At 35.2% G+C, this 17,658-nt stretch overlaps 1 protein-coding gene, 1 long non-coding RNA gene and 2 other non-coding genes across 4 annotated transcripts; all 4 read right to left on the minus strand.

The window, feature by feature from the left end:
- Positions 1-3,120: 3,120 nt before the first annotated feature.
- On the minus strand, positions 3,121-7,399 carry LOC125590254. The gene is made up of 4 exons (XR_007326561.1): positions 5,828-7,399; positions 5,639-5,706; positions 5,258-5,335; positions 3,121-5,167 (listed from the first exon to the last, which is right to left on the minus strand). It is a non-coding gene; the product is annotated as an uncharacterized LOC125590254 (long non-coding RNA).
- A 1,229-nt stretch (positions 7,400-8,628) lies between these two features.
- On the minus strand, positions 8,629-10,089 carry LOC106435521. Its single transcript, XM_013876419.1, has 2 exons — positions 9,817-10,089; positions 8,629-9,729 (listed from the first exon to the last, which is right to left on the minus strand). The coding sequence occupies exons 1-2, from the start codon at positions 10,087-10,089 to the stop codon at positions 8,629-8,631; spliced, it is 1,374 nt and encodes a 457-aa protein (XP_013731873.1).
- Positions 10,090-13,802: 3,713 nt separating this feature from the next.
- Positions 13,803-13,874, minus strand: TRNAP-UGG. Its single transcript has one exon. It is a non-coding gene; the product is annotated as a tRNA-Pro (tRNA).
- Positions 13,875-16,763: 2,889 nt separating this feature from the next.
- TRNAP-UGG lies at positions 16,764-16,835 on the minus strand. The gene has a single exon. It is a non-coding gene; the product is annotated as a tRNA-Pro (tRNA).
- Positions 16,836-17,658: the final 823 nt, after the last annotated feature.

The following is a 17,658-nucleotide window of genomic DNA, read 5'->3' on the forward strand; positions in this document are numbered from 1 at the left end:
GAGACAAGAGAAAACAACCAGTTTGGTGGTTCCTGTAAGAAATTTGCTACAATAAGAGTTTGGTTTTGACGATTCTAAAAGTTTAACGGTTAGTTTTTCAAACTATTTATTTTTTTTTTCATTTTTGAAGCTCGTTTACTCAAAGTACAATATTTTATGTTTTCCCAAACATAACTACGATTAAAATTTGTAAATGGCTATAGATCAATCAGTTGACTTTTCAGACTTAGTGCATAATTTTTCTGGAGAGGTTGGTTGTATGTAATATAGACTAGGTAATTGCTAGAAATTACCGAATCTGATTTGTTTCAAAACCATACCAAAGAAAAATTTGCATGCAGTACCTATAATATTCTATCAATGCACCATACTATCAAAAAATATCAATGGGGCATTCCGAAAATCGAACTCGGACCCTCTCGCACCCAAAGCGAGAATCATACAACAAGACCAAATGCCCAATTTCTTGGCATATTAGATGCATGATTGAAGGTCACAGTATTGGCCCTTTGTGAGCATGTTCTCTTAGTTGACTTTAGCCAAATAATGAAGGCTGAATATGATATTCAGAAATCTGTGCGAACAGTTTTTAGCCTTTACCCGCCTTTGGAGACATGAGAAAACAACCAGTTTGATGGTTCCGGTAAGAAATATACTAAAATAAAGGTTTGGTTTTGACGAGTCTAAAAGTTTAACGGTTAGTTTTTCAAACTTTTTTTTTTTTCATTTTTGAATCTCGTTTGCTCAGTGTACAATATTTTATGTTTTCCCAAACATAACAAGGATTTAAAGTTGTACGTGGCTATAGTTCAGTCAGTTGAGTTTTCGTACTTAGTACATACTCCCTCCAAATCATATTAAGTATCGTTGTAGAGAAAATTTTTTATTGCAAAATAAGTGTCGTTTTAGCATTTCCATACAAACTTTATTAACTTTATTTTATGTTTATTTTTCTATTGGCTTAAATATGTTTATGTGTATGAGTAATGATATTTTTTTAAAGAAAACTAGATTTTGACCCGCGCTTAGAAAGAGCGGGTTTATTTTTGAAATTAAATAAATTCTTCTTTGATAATGTATAGGTTTGGGTACATTTATCCGGGTGCACTAAACCGTACCAAACTGGAAAAAAAATCAAAATTAAGCTTAATTTCATAATTAACCGAGCATATCTTATATCTTTGGAACCAAAAAATAGAAACCGAACTGAGAACCAAATCAGTACTTTAATTATTAAAATACATATTATATACCTACAAATATTAATTATATTTAATTTTTAAATAATCAAATATCCTAAAAATACTATTTATAAACCAAAATTTTCAAAACAAATTAATGACTCGAATATTTTTTATTCAAATAATTAATAGTTAATTATTTATCCTATATTTTTTTTTCCAAACAACCTAAACTACCCGATTTAAAGCGCAAGATATTTTACATTTGTGAAAATTCATTAAAACGTATAATATGCATTGTTAGACTTTGTAAAGTAAATAAACATATTATATTTAAACCAATCTTATTTTTTTAATAATTCCATTTAAATCCCAAACCCGTTTAGACCCATTTGATATTTTTTATGATAAAATTAATCATTTAGTTCATATATAAGAATGTAAATTCAAATCTAAATAATTGATTGCATGTAATTAATTAAATTAATGTTTCATAGTTGAATAGTTGACATTAAGACTTTTAGTTTCTAATTCACATAAAAATGAAAAAAAAAATGTTAGGATTCTCCTACAACCTATATTAAACATAACTAAATCAATGAAACTTTTATACTATTAATGGAACTATATGTGGTAATAATCACGTCATGTGTAAACATGTTTGAATAATTTGTTCTATATTCATGGGGATTTATTGTTATAATAATTATGTAATAGATTGTGGGAGAATAATAAATGAGTTCATTTAAATATTTTAAACTATTTATATAGTTAGAGAAATATAAGGTAAGACCGAAAAATAGTTAAGTCGAATGAAATGGTTCAATAACTTGTTTAAGTTGATTTTTTAGGACTTATTCCCTTTTAATACTATTGATATGCAAAATTAAATGTTTTCTTAATCTGTGTGCACAAATATTAAGTGATACTTAATATGAAACAAAGGGAATAATTTTTTTGGAGAGATTGGTTATATGTAATACTAGTGGTCTTCTGGCGCTACGCGCCAGGTTCGCATGTTTTATTATTAAATAAATTTATAGTTTATTTTGTGGTATTAGTAAAGAAAATATGTTCAAAAATATGAAGATGAGTGTATATTAAAAGATAATGATATTTTCTAATTCATTTGATAGTGGTAAGCGGCCGTAGTGTATTATTTTGTTTTAAAATTGCTTAGGACAATATGGAATAGCATAACTGGTTATGACTGATCAATAAAAGTATAATAAAAAGATGATAGTCGTAATAAAATAAATTCAGTTGACATTTAAACATGAATTAAAGTTGAACTTCCAGAAGGAAAAATGTAAATGCTTTTGTTTTTTATGATTATCTTGTTTTAAGGAAGATAATAAATTATTTCATCCTCTTAAAATAGTAACAATTTTTGCATACATTGTTTATGTCAAAGATGTGGCAATTTGTTGGAGGCTTCATTGGGGTCGTATTGGTTAAATACTTTGTTTTCAAAGTGATTTGGAATCTAGTAAGTGAATTCTTAATCATGTTCCAACATTGATCGGACTTGAATTGACTATTTTCCAGGATAGCTTATTCAAAAATTCTTTACATCTTCACAATTGTCTCTACACAACATTAATATACCATAAAGATACATACCATGGTCATAGTTCCCATATACGGATTGACAAAGATGGTTGAGTCATTTGATAGGTTTATGGTGGAGAAATAATGATTTAACCCCTCAATGTAATGACCCTCTGATTTGTCATTATCCAAACATTGATTCATTAACTGAATGTGTTGATTCATCATCCTAAGTAGTTCTGCTGCAAAATATCATAGGCTAAGGTTTTTGAAGTGGACGGCAGGGTTTGTTATAATTGTTGACTAAAAGTATATGATACCATTTTATTTGTTTTTTCTTTTGTTTTTGAATATAGTGGAGAAATATATTTTCTTGTGAATCTTTCTCTTTATTGAAGATCTTATATAGAACTTTTGTTAGATGGCGGGTTACTGATGTATTAATAATTGTAGTTGTTTTCTTATTTGCTTTAAACTTTTTTGTTGTTATTTAAATATGAACATTTTTTTTGATGGTATTGTTGATTAATTTGACATTCAACTGATATAGCAATTTATGTGGATGCAGCTTTTTTTTTAAGTGTAAATGTATTGCTTTATGGAAGTTATAGAAACTTTTCATGTTAGACAGAAACTTATAGTTCAGTTTTAGTGTTTAATAATGTAGTGTTAATATGCATACTACTAAACTATTTGTTTGAGAAAATAGACAAATAAAAATACAGTAAAACTCTATTAAAAATGTTGGCACTATATAAATTTATTACTTTACAGAATTATTAATTTATAAAAATAATAATTTTTAAATATATATATTTTGAAAATATTTTCGTATAATAAGAAAAAATATTTGATTTCACTGTTTATATATTCATTAAATTTTATACATCGACCTGCATATCCTTTTTATTATATTATTTGATGTATATGAGATATGTATCATATAATTTAAATGTGTTTTTAGAGACAAATTTTTAGATATTATAAAATAATACCATTGTAAATCGAAAACAAACAATACAATAATATATTATTTATACTTACAGGAATTTTATATATAGAAATTATTAAATTATGATTTTAGCGAGACTATATATTTACATGGGATCTTCAACAAGATATTATCTTATTATTTTATCAATTTGTGTCATATTTTGAATTGACTCAACTTGAAATCGATTAAGTTTATTAATTTATAATGTTTATTAATTTATTGAATATTAATTTGTAGAATTTCTAGTGTAGTTATGATCTTCTAAAAAGTGAAAAAATATGTAAAACTATTTTCATGTTGGACAATTGTTGGTTCCTAATTAACCTTAAGTGTTTAATAATGTATATTGTTAATGTTCATATTACAAAACTATTTGCTTGCTTAAGAAAGTGGACAAAATAGCGACCAACCAAGCATACAAATTGGATATGCATGTAGTTAGCGACCAAGCATACAAGCTAAATGAAGCATGTACATATAAAAACTTTCAATCCATTCATGAACACATAACCGCTTACACAAAACTGGGGCATGTAGACACTGGAAGTTACATACAGACACCAAATATACAACAAAAAGAAAAAGCTCAGCCAAGAACACAAAAGGGAATGTTACTATCTTTTCATTCAACCGTCAAATAAGGCCCTCAATCTCTGAGAAGCTTATGCCGTCAAACTTGATCCTCCACCAGAGGAGCGACCATCGCCATGTCATCAGCCGACAAGAATTAAACAACCACTGTTAGGTTAGCAAACTTATCTAGCCTTAAAGACCTCAAAGCAAGCTTTATCGGGTCATGGTGACGACGTAATTCACACCTAACGATACAAAAACCTTTTGAATTATCGCATCCCATTATCAGAAACTTGTCTTCCTCTATTACATGTATCTTTTTGATCTCCTGGCTCTTCTATGAGTGGATATCATGACCCTCGTGATAGTTTCATGTCCTAATCGCTATGCCATTTAAGTAACTGGCATCGTCAAAGCCGCCACTTCCTTCGACTTTCTTCTTTACGGTAAGTAGATGGGTTTGTGGTCTTGAGACATGTCTATGGCTTCACCATTCCTACAGAGAACAGCTCTGCCATCTCCTGCATTTGCAACCATTAAGTGTCTGGTTCAGAAACAGAACAACAATCATGAGCACACAAACCTACACTTAAGATCAAATCTTAGTGATTCTGAAGACGGGTTTGGTCGAAGCTAACAAAAATACCTTCCAAAAATAAGGGCAGCAAGAGCCGAGGTACCAGGTACCAGAAGAAAAACCTGAGAAAAGAGCCTTTGTTGCAGTCCTTTGCTAAAGCAAGATCGGCCTGAAGAAACGCGTTGCTCAAAGAAGTCTTGACTTCTTCGACATATATACTGTTCAATTCCGTTTTTTTCTTATATAAGGTGTGTTGCTTCATGTTTTCTATGAAGACATCTTTTGATGAATCTAAGAACATCAAATTCAATTCCTCTGTCACAGAGCAATCCCACAAAACCCAACTGAGGAAAAAAAATAATTTATATTGGAGATACTTACCGAAAGAGAAGTGGTGTGAAAGATTGTGTATTATTGGGGGCTTTGTCTCAGAAGGCTCATTCTGGTTTTTGGCATCAACTGAAAACCATAGATCATATCATAAGATCGATGAAGTTAATCACAACAAAGAACAACAGATACTAAAGTACTTGATAAATTAAATATGTTCAGCTATGAGCTTCCTAAGTTAATTTAAAAGAATTTTTACATTTGCATCTACATGCAGTTCATACAAAAAAAAACATATACTTCTCAGTCCAGTCTTATGGACATAGCTAGTCAAGCTCGCAACAAACTTTGAAACTAACTATTAGTAGCAAAAATATTTACATCACATGAAACTGAGACAGAACCAACTTATTGAAGAAAACAGAATCTTACCCTGCCTAATGGTCTCCTACTTTAATGCAGCTGCAGAGAAAGCCTTCTAAATATTATAAACAGCCAACCTTAAAGGAGAAAGAGAAGAAAACAAAAAAAAAACACTTTAGCAGCAACAAAAAAAAACTGTTTGCGTCTCAGCCCTCTAAGCAACACATGAACGTAAATAGAAAGGATGAAGAAACATACAACTCGAGCTGCAAAGACACTACAACGCTGTGGAGCCTGGTATACAGTACCGTCCATGATATTATACGATGCTATAAACTTGTCTGGACAATCGCAGTAGCATCACTGATCACATACTCTTAAGCCTGTCATCTTCCTGCACATAAAATTATAATCGTGTTAAAATCAAAAGATCAATCCTTTGATCTCTTGATCTCCAACACTATCCCACATAAAAAACAAAGAAAAAACACTAAAATTTTGAAATCGAAAGTAGCAAGGAGATGATAACGAAAGTTAGAGAGTGATCGAGAGGGTGAACGGATCGGAAGACCTTGGAGACTGGTCCTCGTTCTTCTCGATTTGGTGAAGTTGTGCTGTCATCGCTAGGAGATTTATAGTCGGAGCCCCCGTCGGTTTAATTGGGAGACGATGAGTCCAATTGAATGTTTTGAGAGTAGGAGGTGGGGGTAATCACGTTAAAACTCGGATTAAAGTAAGTTTTAATGCAAATTAGATACGTTATAGTGAGTTGATCGACGGCTTAGCAAGGATGCTGACTTGCTGAGCTATGAATGTTAAAGTTAAGAAGATATTGAAACCCTACACGTGATTGGTCTGAACAAAAACGTCTTGTAAAAGCCCAAAATCCAGAAAACTATAATAACAAAAGACAAAATAAGAGGCCCAACACTCAAAACGTAAAAAAAGAAAGAGTGAACCAAAAAAAATCACCTGCCACGTGTCCAATTTTGCCCATACTAAAACAATGATGTGGAGGAAGGAGGAGAGAGACAACTATCCTTTATTGTATAAGATAGACTAGGTAATTCTTAGATATTACTAAATCTTTTTTGTTCCAAAACCAGAACAAAGAAAAATTCAGATGCAATACCTATAAGCTTTTATCAATGCAACATACTATCAAAAAATATCAATGGGGCATTCCGAGAATTGAAATCGGGACCTCTCGCACCCAAAGCGAGAATCATACCACTAGACCAAACACCCGATTGCTAAGCATATTAGATGCATGGTTGAAGGTCACAGTATTGGCCCTTTCTGAGGATGTTCTCTTAGTTGACTTTAGCCAAATAATGAAGGCTGAATATGATATTCAGAAATCTGTGCGACCATTTTTTAGTCTTTACCATCCTTTGGAGACAAGACAAAACAACCAGTTTGATGGTTCCTGTAAGAAATTTACTACAATAAGGGTTTGATTTTGACGAGTCTAAAGGTTTATTGATTAGTTTTTCAAACTATTTTTTTTTTCATTTTTGTAGTTTGTTTATTCAGCGTACAATAATTTATGTTTTCCCAAACATAACTTGGATTAAAAGTTGTACATGGCTATAATTCAATCAGTAGACTTTTCGGACTTAGTACATAATATTTTTGGAGAGGTTGGTTGTATGTAATATAGACTAGGTAATTTTTAGAAATTACTGAATGTGTTTTGATCTAAAACCAGACCAAAGAAAAATTCACATGCAATACCTATAAGATTCTATCAATGCACCATACTATCAAAAAATATCAATGGGGCATTCCGAGAATCGATCTCGGGACCTCTCGCACCCAAAGCGAGAATCATACCACTAGACCAAATCCCCGATTGCTAAGCATATTAGATGCGTGGTTGAAGGTCACAGTATTGGCCCTTTGTGAGCATGTTCTCTTAGTTGCTTTAGCCAAATAATGAAGGTTGAATATGGTATTCCGAAATCTGTGCGACCATTTTCTTAGATTTTACAAGCCTTTGGAGACAAGAAAAAACAACCAGTTTGATGGTTCCTGTGAGAAAGTTACTACAATAAGGGTTTGCTTTTGACGAGTCTTAAAGTTTAACGGGTAGTTTTTCAAACTATTTTTTTTTTTTAATTTTTGAAGATCGTTTACTCAGTGTACAATATTTTATGTTTTCCCAAACATAAATAGGATTAAAAGTTGTACATGGCTATAGTTCAATCAGTTGATTTTTCGGACTTAGTAGATATTGTTGTTGGAGAGGTTGGTTGTATGTAATATAGACTAGGTAATTTTTAGAAATTACTGAATGTGATTTGTTCTAAAACCAGACCAAAGAAAAATTTATATGCAATACCTATAAGCATCTATCAATGCAACATACTTTCAAAAATATCAATGGGGCATTCCGAGAATCGAACTCGGGACCTCTCGCACCCAAAGCGAGAATCATACCACTAGACAAAATGCCCGATTGCTAAGCATATTGGATGCATGGTTGAAGGTCACAGTATTGGCTCTTTGTGAGCATGTTCTCTTACTTGACTTTAGCCAAATAATGAAGGCTGAATATGATATTCTGAAATCTGTGCGACCGTTTTGTTTAGTTTTTACCAGCCTTTGGAGACAAGAGAAAACAACCAGTTTGATGGTTCCTGTAAGAAATTTACTACAATAAAGGTTTGCTTCTGACGAGTCTAAAAGTTTAAAGGTTAGTTTGAAAGTTTTCCAAACTATTTTGTTTTTCATTTTTGACGATCGTTTACACAGTGTACAATATTTTATGTTTTCCCAAACATAACTAGGATTAAAAGTTGTACATGGCAATAGTTCAATCAGTTGATTTTCCGGATATAGTACATAACTTTTTTGGAGAGGTTGGTTGTATGTAATATAGACAAGGTAATTCTTAGAAATTACCGAATCTGATTTGTTCCAAAACCAGACCAGAGAAAAATTCACATGCAATACCTATAAGCTTTTATCAATGCACCATACTATCAAAAAATATCAATGGGGCATTCTGAGAATCGAACTCGGGACCTCTCGCACCCAAAAAGAGAATCATACCACTAGAGAAAATGCCCGATTTGGTTCTGGTCCCTTCTAGTCCGTATAGACCTATGGTAAAAAGCAGTGCTTGCATCTCCAAATGACGTCCATTGAATTCTCGAGCGCTGCCTGAGAAAAGAGTCTTCCGCTTGAGCTAACTCCAGCCATTTACGGTGAGCTTCCTCTTCTGCTATAGCAGCAGAAGGAGAGGGGGATGAAAGGGTGAATTGCTGACATAGAGTGAGAGTATCAAAAGCCTCCACCACCCGTTTCTCCAGGTTCGAGTAGTTTTCTTTAGCAAAAGATCTGATGATCGGCTTGAGCTCTTTAAGCTTTTTGGAGATTGATAACTGATGAGAGCCAGCAAAATTAAATGCATGCCAACAACCCCTTATGATATCTGGAAATTCCGGGTGCTGGTTCAGGTGCGCAAAGAATTTAAATGGGCGTTTCTGTTTGGGCCTAAACTGATCCAAGAAAAGACACGAGGGAGTGTGATCAGAGATACCGAGTTTACCAAAGACCGCTAGGGAGTCGGGGAAGGTTTGAAGCCATATGTCGTTGACCAGAATCCTGTCTAGCTTCTTAGAGACATGCCTGTTCGTCCAGGTATAAGAATTTCCACGGTAGGCCAGATCTGAAAGATCACAGCGGAGGAGACATTCCCTAAATTCACGCATTCCTCTAGTTGTGGCTATATTCGCTTCATTTGTATGCTCCGAAGTAGCGATGATTTCATTGAAATCACCTAGGATGAGCCAAGGAGAACTCGCAATAGTAGGATTATTTGCTGTTGCTTCTAGTTCCAACCATAACTGACGCCTTTCAATAGCACAGTTAGAACCGTAGACAACAGAGACAATAAACTCAGAGTTGAACGAAGGTAGCTTAACCCGAGAAGTAACAACTTGAAGGGATTTCGAGATGACAGAGACATGAACCGATGGGTGCCATAAGAGCCATATCTTTCCAAGATCCGAGAACTCATAGTTATTAGCAAAAGACCAACCCGGAAGCGTACGAGATACTATATTCGTCGCTTTAGCCGGCTGTACATGCGTCTCAATGAGACCTCCGAATATAGGTTTTTGTTTTTTGAACCATTTCCTAAAACCTCTCCGCTTTACAGAATCATTGAAACCTCTTATGTTCCAACAAAAAATATCCATTAAAATAGGCAAAATTTAGAGGATTTGAGGGCCTCTAACCCTAGCTCTTGACTTCTCCTTATCCTTTAATTGCTTTTTAGAGCGCTTAGAGATGATGTCTATGAATTCGTCCTGAAAATCCTCAGTGTTTTCCTCATCGCCAGACTTAGAAGCCATTTCAGAGGAAGATTCACCGGAGGAAGATGATGCAATGAGGGAGAAACCAGGAGAACCCGAGAGATCAACATAGAGCTGGCCTTTGCTCAGGTCGTGCACAGTTTTAACCGTAACAATGATGATATCATTGACTCTCTGGAGGGTGTTAAGGAGCATGCGGTCTCCTACTTCAGCTCGCTTCTAGGTGGCACTGATCTTCCCTCATCCTCCTCGCCTCAAATAATCTCAGACCTTGTTCCCTTCAGGTGCTCCCAGGATTCTGTCAATGTACTGAGTGCTCCCTTCACCGCCTCTGATATTCAACAGGCCTTCCTCTCCCTGCCAAAAAGTAAAGCTCCCGGTCCGGATGGTTACCCAAGAGAATTTTTTCAAGCAAATTGGGCTGCAGTGGGAAAGGATATGATAGATGGGGTCAATGAATTTTTTGCCTCAGGTTGTCTCCTTCAGCAGTGGAACGCAACCATCATCTCCCTTGTGCCTAAGAAGACCAGTGCCTTGCGTATCTCGGATTTCAGACCGATATCGTGCTGCAACTCAGTGTATAAGGTCATATCCAAGCTTCTCGCTAATAGGCTAAAAACGGTCTTGCCGCAGATAATATCAAATGTTCAAACAGCTTTCATTCCGGGCAAATTATTGGTGGAAAATGTGCTCCTTGCTACTGAATTGGTTCAAGGTTATAACTGGAAATCTATATCGAAGCGCTGTATGCTTAAAGTCGACCTCAAGAAGGCCTTCGATACTGTGAATTGGGAGTTTATACTAAACACCCTTGAAGCCTTGGGTTTTCCTCCTTATTTTCGTCATCTGATTCGGCAATGCATCACAACTACTAGATTTTCTGTGGCCATCAATGGTGAATTATGTGGATATTTCAAGGGATCAAAAGGGCTTCGACAGGGAGATCCCCTTTCTCCTTATCTTTTTGTATTGTGCATTGAGGTATTCTCGCAGCTATTGAATTCCAAATTTGCTGACGGTTCGATTGGTCACCACCCAAATGCGGTAAACCCCTGTGTCTCTCATCTCGCCTTTGCTGATGATATAATGGTCTTCTTCGATGGTGAGCGATCTTCTCTACAAGCCATCTCAGACACGTTTGATCTATTCTCGGGATGGTCTGGTCTAAAAATGAACAGGCTGAAAACAGAGCTATATACTGCAGGTTTGACTCAGAATGAAACCACCGAACTATCAAGTCTTGGTTTCACGCTTGGGTCTCTACCTGTCCGCTATCTTGGGCTGCCTCTTATGCACCGTAAGCTACGGCTCGCAGACTACAGGCCTCTCATTGACAAGATCACTGGCTGTTTCTCCTCCTGGTCTAGCAGAGCTCTTTCCTACGCGGGACGTAGAGTATTGATATCTTCAGTTATCTACGGTACTATAAATTTTTGGACCTCTGCCTTTATCCTCCCGAAGGGGTGTCTGAAGCGCATCCAAAGTTTGTGTTCTATGTTCTTGTGGAGTGGAAAGACCTCTGGTCCGGTCCAATACAAAGTTGCTTGGGCCACTGTTTGCCTCCCGAAGACAGAGGGTGGCTTAGGATTGCGAGATTTTGGTCTCTGGAACAAAACGTTATGCCTAAAATTGTTGTGGCTGCTATTTGCTAATGGCCCCTCCCTGTGGGCGGTCTGGATGAAATCAAACAGGATCAAGGAGGAAAATGTTTGGAGTTGTGATGTAGATAAGGCAAAATCTTGGACATGGCGTGCTCTCCTAAACCTGCGATGCTTGGCTTCTCGTTTCATAAGGGCTAAAGTTGGTAATGGTCTTCTGATCAGCTTCTGGTGGGATATTTGGACACCTTTCGGTAAACTCATTGATTATTTCGGCCCTGATGGTCCCCGTGAGCTGTCCATCCCTATTCAAGCTACCATCTCCAATGCTTGCAACCCCGAGGGGTGGTTATTACGTGGAGCGAGGTCACCTGCTGCGGAAACGCTTCAGATTTTCCTCACTACACTTCCACTGCCCTCACTTGTAAGTGATAATGACTCTTTTGTTTGGCTTGTTAACGACACTGCTCTACGAAATTTCTCAGCCAAACAAACTTGGGAAACCCTGCGTCACAGAGCTCCAAATCAACCTTGGTCCTCTTACGTCTGGTTCAAAGGTGCAGTACCCCGACATTCCTTCAACATGTGGCTAGCCCAGCTCGACAGGCTACCCACAAGAGCCCGTCTCTCCCAGTGGGGCACCAACATTCCAACATCTTGCTGCCTTTGTAATACCTTCACAGAGGACAGGGATCATCTCTTCTTTCGCTGCGAATGGAGTGCCGATCTTTGGAACATCTGTCTGAGAAGAATGGGATACGCTTTTGCCGGGTTCCACACGTGGTTAGCTTTCTCTGAATGGCTGAGCCTGCGTGATACGGTTGTTCCTAAGCTACTTAAACGTCTAGTGGCTTCAGCAACAATCTACTCTATTTGGTCTGAACGAAACAAGCGCTACCATGATAACATCTCCTTGGCCCCAGCAACCATCTTCAAGCTTCTTGACCGTTTCATTAGAGACGCAATTCTGTCCAAGAGAAATTAAAAGCAGAACTGTGGACTAATGCAACACTGGCTTTCTAGGGAGTAAAATCTTTGTTCTTCCTCTCTTATGCTTTACCTTGTTTTATTCTTTTTGCCAAGGTAAACCATAGTATGAAACACCCGATTGTAATAACTTACAAACCCTTCCCATTTCAATGGATTTCACATATTTGGCAAAAAAAAAGAAAATGCCCGATTGGTAATCATATTAGATGCATGGTTGAAGGTCACACTATTGTCTATTTGTGAGCATGTTCTATTAGTTGACTTTAGCCAAATAATGAAGGCTGAAGATGATATTCAGAAATCTGTGCGACCATTTTTTAGTCTTTACCAGCCTTTGGAGACAAGGCAAAACAACCAGTTTGATGGTTCCTGTAAGAAATTTACAACAATAAGGGTTTGATTTTGACGAGTCTAAAAGTTTAATGGTTAGTTTTTCAAACTTTTTTTTTTCATTTTTGAAGTTCGTTTACTCAGCGTACAATATTTTATGTTTTCCCAAACATAAATTGAATTAAAAGTTGTACATGGCTATAGTTCAATAAGTTGACATTTCCGACTTAGTACATAATTTTTTTGGAGAGGTTGGTTGTATGTAATATAGACTAGGTAACTTTTAGAAATTATTGAATGTGTTTTGTTCTAAATCCAGGCCAAAGAAAAATTCACATGCAATACCTATAAGATTCTATCAATGCACCATACTATCAACAAATATCAATGGGGCATTCCTAGAATCGAACTCGGGACCTCTCACACCCAAAGCGAGAATCATACCACTAGACCAAATGCCCGATTGCTAGGCATATTTGATGCATGGTTGAAGGTCACAGTATTGGCCCTTGTGAGCATGTTCTCTTAGTTGACTTTAGCCAAATAATGAAGGTTGAATATGATATTCAAAAATCTGTGCGACCATTTTGTTAGTTTTTACAAGCCTTTGGAGACAAGAAAAAACAACTAGTTTGATGGTTCCTGTGAGAAATTTACTACAATAAGGGTTTTCTTTTGACGAGTCCAAAAATTTAATGGTTAGTTTTTCAAACTATTTTTTTTCATTTTTGGAGTTCGTTTACTCAGCGTACAATATTTTATGTTTTCCCAAACATAACTAGGATTAAAAGTTGTACATGGCTATAGTTCAATCAGTTGACTTTTCGGACTTAGTACAAATTTTTTTGGAGAGGTTGGTTGCATCTAATATAGACTAGGTAATTTTTAGAAATTACTGAATGTGTTTTATTCTAAATCCAGACCAAAGAAAAATTCACATGCAATACCTATAAGCTTCTATCAATGCACCATACTTTCAAAAATATCAATGGGGCATTCCGAGAATCGAACTCGGGACCTCTCGCACCCAAAGCGAGAATCATACCACTAGACCAAATGCCCGATTGCTAAGCATATTAGATGCATGGTTGAAGGTAGGGGTGTTCAATCCGGATATCGGTTCGGTTTCGGTTCGTTTTTTTCGGTTTTTCGGTATTTCGGTTAGTAAAATATAACTACCATTCTAAATCCATATTTACTTATGTTCGGTTCGGTTTATATACCGCCGGTTTTCGGTTTATTCGGTTTTATACCAAAACATAATTATTTAGTTTGGGATCATATTATATAAATTTTAGAGTCATATTGTCATCGCAGTCATTTATTAAAAATATATTATATTTTCAAATAAAAGAACAAAAAAAATAAAAACGCTTATACCTTCCAATGAAATAATCAAATCTAGAATTAAAATCAAAGCTCAAAATTTTGAAAATAAAAATAAAAAACAAAAGAGAAGTATGAAAGAAAATGTTTTCACTCTTCCATATTCAGTGTTCATCAAAGTCATGTTTCGTCGAGTGAAACTCTGTTCGTTTATAAATAAGAAAAAATTGTCAAGAATTTTTTCTAGTTATTATCCATCAAATTTATAACCTTTACTTCAATTTAATCAATGCTAATAGAAAGCAAAATGATTAAAAGAAGAAGACTAAGAAAATAAAAAGCCTCAGTTACGATGAATTGTTATTTAGTTATATTTTAAGTGTTTTTCAAATTATGATTCTTTATTACTATAAAAATATGGTAATAATTACTAACAAAAGAATAACTTATATAACAAATATATTTTTCATGTGACGTTATAAAATATGTACATATTTACATGTATTTACTTTTGATCGGTTTTGTTCGGTTTATTCGGTTTAATCGGTTATAAACCAAACCATATCCAAATCCTACGGTTTTTATAAAATCATATCCATTCGGTTTATATGATATATACCAAAACCACACCATATTGTCTATTTCGGTTCGGTTCGGTTCGGATTGGTTCGGTTTTACCATATTGGACAGGCCTAGTTGAAGGTCATAGTATTGGCTCTTTGTGAGCATGTTCTCTTAGTTGACTTTAGCCAAATAATGAAGGTGAATATGAAATTCTGAAATCTGTGCGACCGTTTTGTTTAGTCTTTACCGGCCTTTGGAGACAAGGGAAAACAACCGGTTTGATGGTTACTATAAGAAATTTACTTAGTACATAATGTTTTTAGAGAGGTTGGTTGTATGTAATATAGACTAGGTAATTTTTAGAAATTACTGAATGTGATTTGTTCTAAAACCAGACCAAAGAAAAATTCACATGCAATACCTATATGCTTCTATCAATGCAACATACTTTCAAAAATATCAATGGGGCATTCCGAAAATCGAACTCGGGACCTCTCGCACCCAAAGCGAGAATCATACCACTAGACCAAATGCCCGATTGCTAAGCATATTAGATGCATGGTTGAAGGTCACAGTATTGGCTCTTTTCGAGCATGTTCTCTTAGTTGACTTTAGCCAAATAATGAAGGGTGAATATGATATTCTGAAATCTGTGCGCCGACATGGCAATAGTTCAGTCAGTTGATTTTTTGGACTTAGTACATAATTTTTTTGGAGAGGTTGGTTGTATGTAATATAGACAAAGTAATTCTTAGAAATTACCGAATCTGATTTGTTCCAATACCAGACCAGAGAAAAATTCACATGCAATACCTATAAGCTTTTATCAATGCACCATACTATCAAAAAATATCAATGGGGCATTCCGAGAATCGAACTCGGGACCTCTCGCACCAAAAAAGAGAATCATACCACTAGACAAAATGCCCGATTGGTAATCATATTAGATGCATGGTTGAAGGTTACACTACTGGCTATTTGTGAGCATGTTCTATTAGTTGACTTTAGCCAAATAATGAAGGCTGAATATGATATTCAAAAATCTGTGTGACCATTTTTTAGTCTTTACCAGCCTTTGGAGACAAGACAAAACAACCAGTTTGATGGTTCCTATAAGAAATTTACAACAATAAGGGTTTGATTTTGACGAGTCTAAAAGTTGAACGGTTTGTTTTTCAAACTATTTTTTTTTTTCATTTTTGAAGATCGTTTACTCAGTGTACAATATTTTATGTTTTCCCAAACATAACTAGGATTAAAAGTTGTACATGGCAATAGTTCAGTCAATTGATTTTTCGGACTTTGTACATAATTTTTTTTGGAGAGGTTGGTTGTATGTAATATAGACTAGGTAATTTTTAGAAATTACTTAATGTGTTTTGTTCTTAATCCAGACCAAAGAAAAATTAACATGCAATACCTATAAGCTTCTATCAATGCACCATACTTTCAAAAATATCAATGGGAAATTCCGAGAATCGAACTCGGGACCTCTAGCGAGAATCATACCACTAGACCAAATGCCCGATTGCTAAGCTTATTAGATGCATGGTTGAAGGTCACAGTATTGGCTCTTTGTGAGCATGTTCTCTTAGTTGACTTTAGCCAAATAATGAAGGTGAATATGATATTCTGAAATCTGTGCGACCGTTTTGTTTAGTCTTTACCGGCCTTTGGAGACAAGAGAAAACAACCAGTTTGATGGTTCCTGTAAGAAATTTACTTCAATAAAGGTATGCTTCTGACGAGTCTAAAAGTTTAACGGTTTGTTTTTCAAACTATTTTTTTTTTCATTTTTGAAGATCGTTTACTCAGTGTACAAGATTTTATGTTTTCCCAAACATAACTAGGATTAAAAGTTGTACATGGCAATAGTTCAGTCAATTGATTTTTCGGACTTAGTACATAATTTTTTTTGGAGAGGTTGGTTGTATGTAATATAGACAATGTAATTCTTAGAAATTACCGAATCTGATTTGTTCCAATATCAGACCAGAGAAAAATTCACATGCAATACCAATAAGCTTTTATCAGTGCACCATGCTATCAAAAAATATCAATGGGGCATTCCGAGAATCGAACTCGGGACCTCTCGCACCCAAAGCGAGAATCATACCACTAGACCAAATGCCCGATTTGTATGCATATTAGATGCATGGTTGAAGGTCACACTATTGGCCATTTGTGAGCATGTTCTACTAGTTGATTTTAGCCAAATAATGAAAGCTGAATATGATATTCAGAAATCTGTGAGACCATTTTTTAGTCTTTGCTAGCCTTTGGAGACAAGAAAAAACAACCAGTTTGATGGTTCCTGTAAGAAATTTACTACAATAATGGTTTGCTTTTGACGAGTCTACAAGTTTAACGGGTTGTTTTCAAACTTTTTTTTTTCATTTTGAAGATCGTTTACTCAGTGTACAATATTTTATGTTTTCCCAAACATAACTAAGATTAAAAGTTGTACATGGCTATAGTTTAATCAGTTGATTTTTCGGACCAAGTACATAATGTTTTTGGAGAAGTTGGTTGTATGTAATATAGACTAGGTAATTTTTAGAAATTACTGAATGTGATCTGTTCTAAAACCAGACCAAAGAAAAATTCACATGCAATACCTATTAGCTTCTATCAATGCAACATAATTTCAAAAATATCAATGGGGCATTCCTAGAATCGAACTCGGGACCTCTCGCACCCAAAGCGAGAATCATACCACTTGACCAAATACCCGATTGCTAAGCATATTAGATGCATGGTTGAAGGTCATAGTATTGGCTCTTTGTGAGCATGTTCTCTTAGTTGACTTTAGCCAAATAATGAAGGTTGAATATGATATTCAGAAATCTGTGCGACCATTTTGTTAGTCTTTACCAGCCTTTGGAGACAAGAAAAAACAACCAGTTTGCTGGTTCCTGTAAGAAATTTACTACAATAAGGGTTGGCTTTCGACGAG

The sequence above is a fragment of the Brassica napus genome, chromosome C7 (genome assembly GCF_020379485.1).
Source record: "Brassica napus cultivar Da-Ae chromosome C7, Da-Ae, whole genome shotgun sequence".
In the NCBI taxonomy this organism is placed as follows: Eukaryota; Viridiplantae; Streptophyta; class Magnoliopsida; order Brassicales; family Brassicaceae; genus Brassica; species Brassica napus.

Bases quoted from the DNA above. Each gene is read 5' to 3' on its own strand.
- LOC106435521 (XM_013876419.1), bottom strand. From the start codon at position 10,089: ATGCTCCTTAACACCCTCCAGAGAGTCAATGATATCATCATTGTTACG. The intron at 9,730-9,816 runs GTTAGAGGCCCT...GATTCTGTAAAG, and splicing joins AGGAGAAGTCAAGAGCTAGG to CGGAGAGGTTTTAGGAAATG.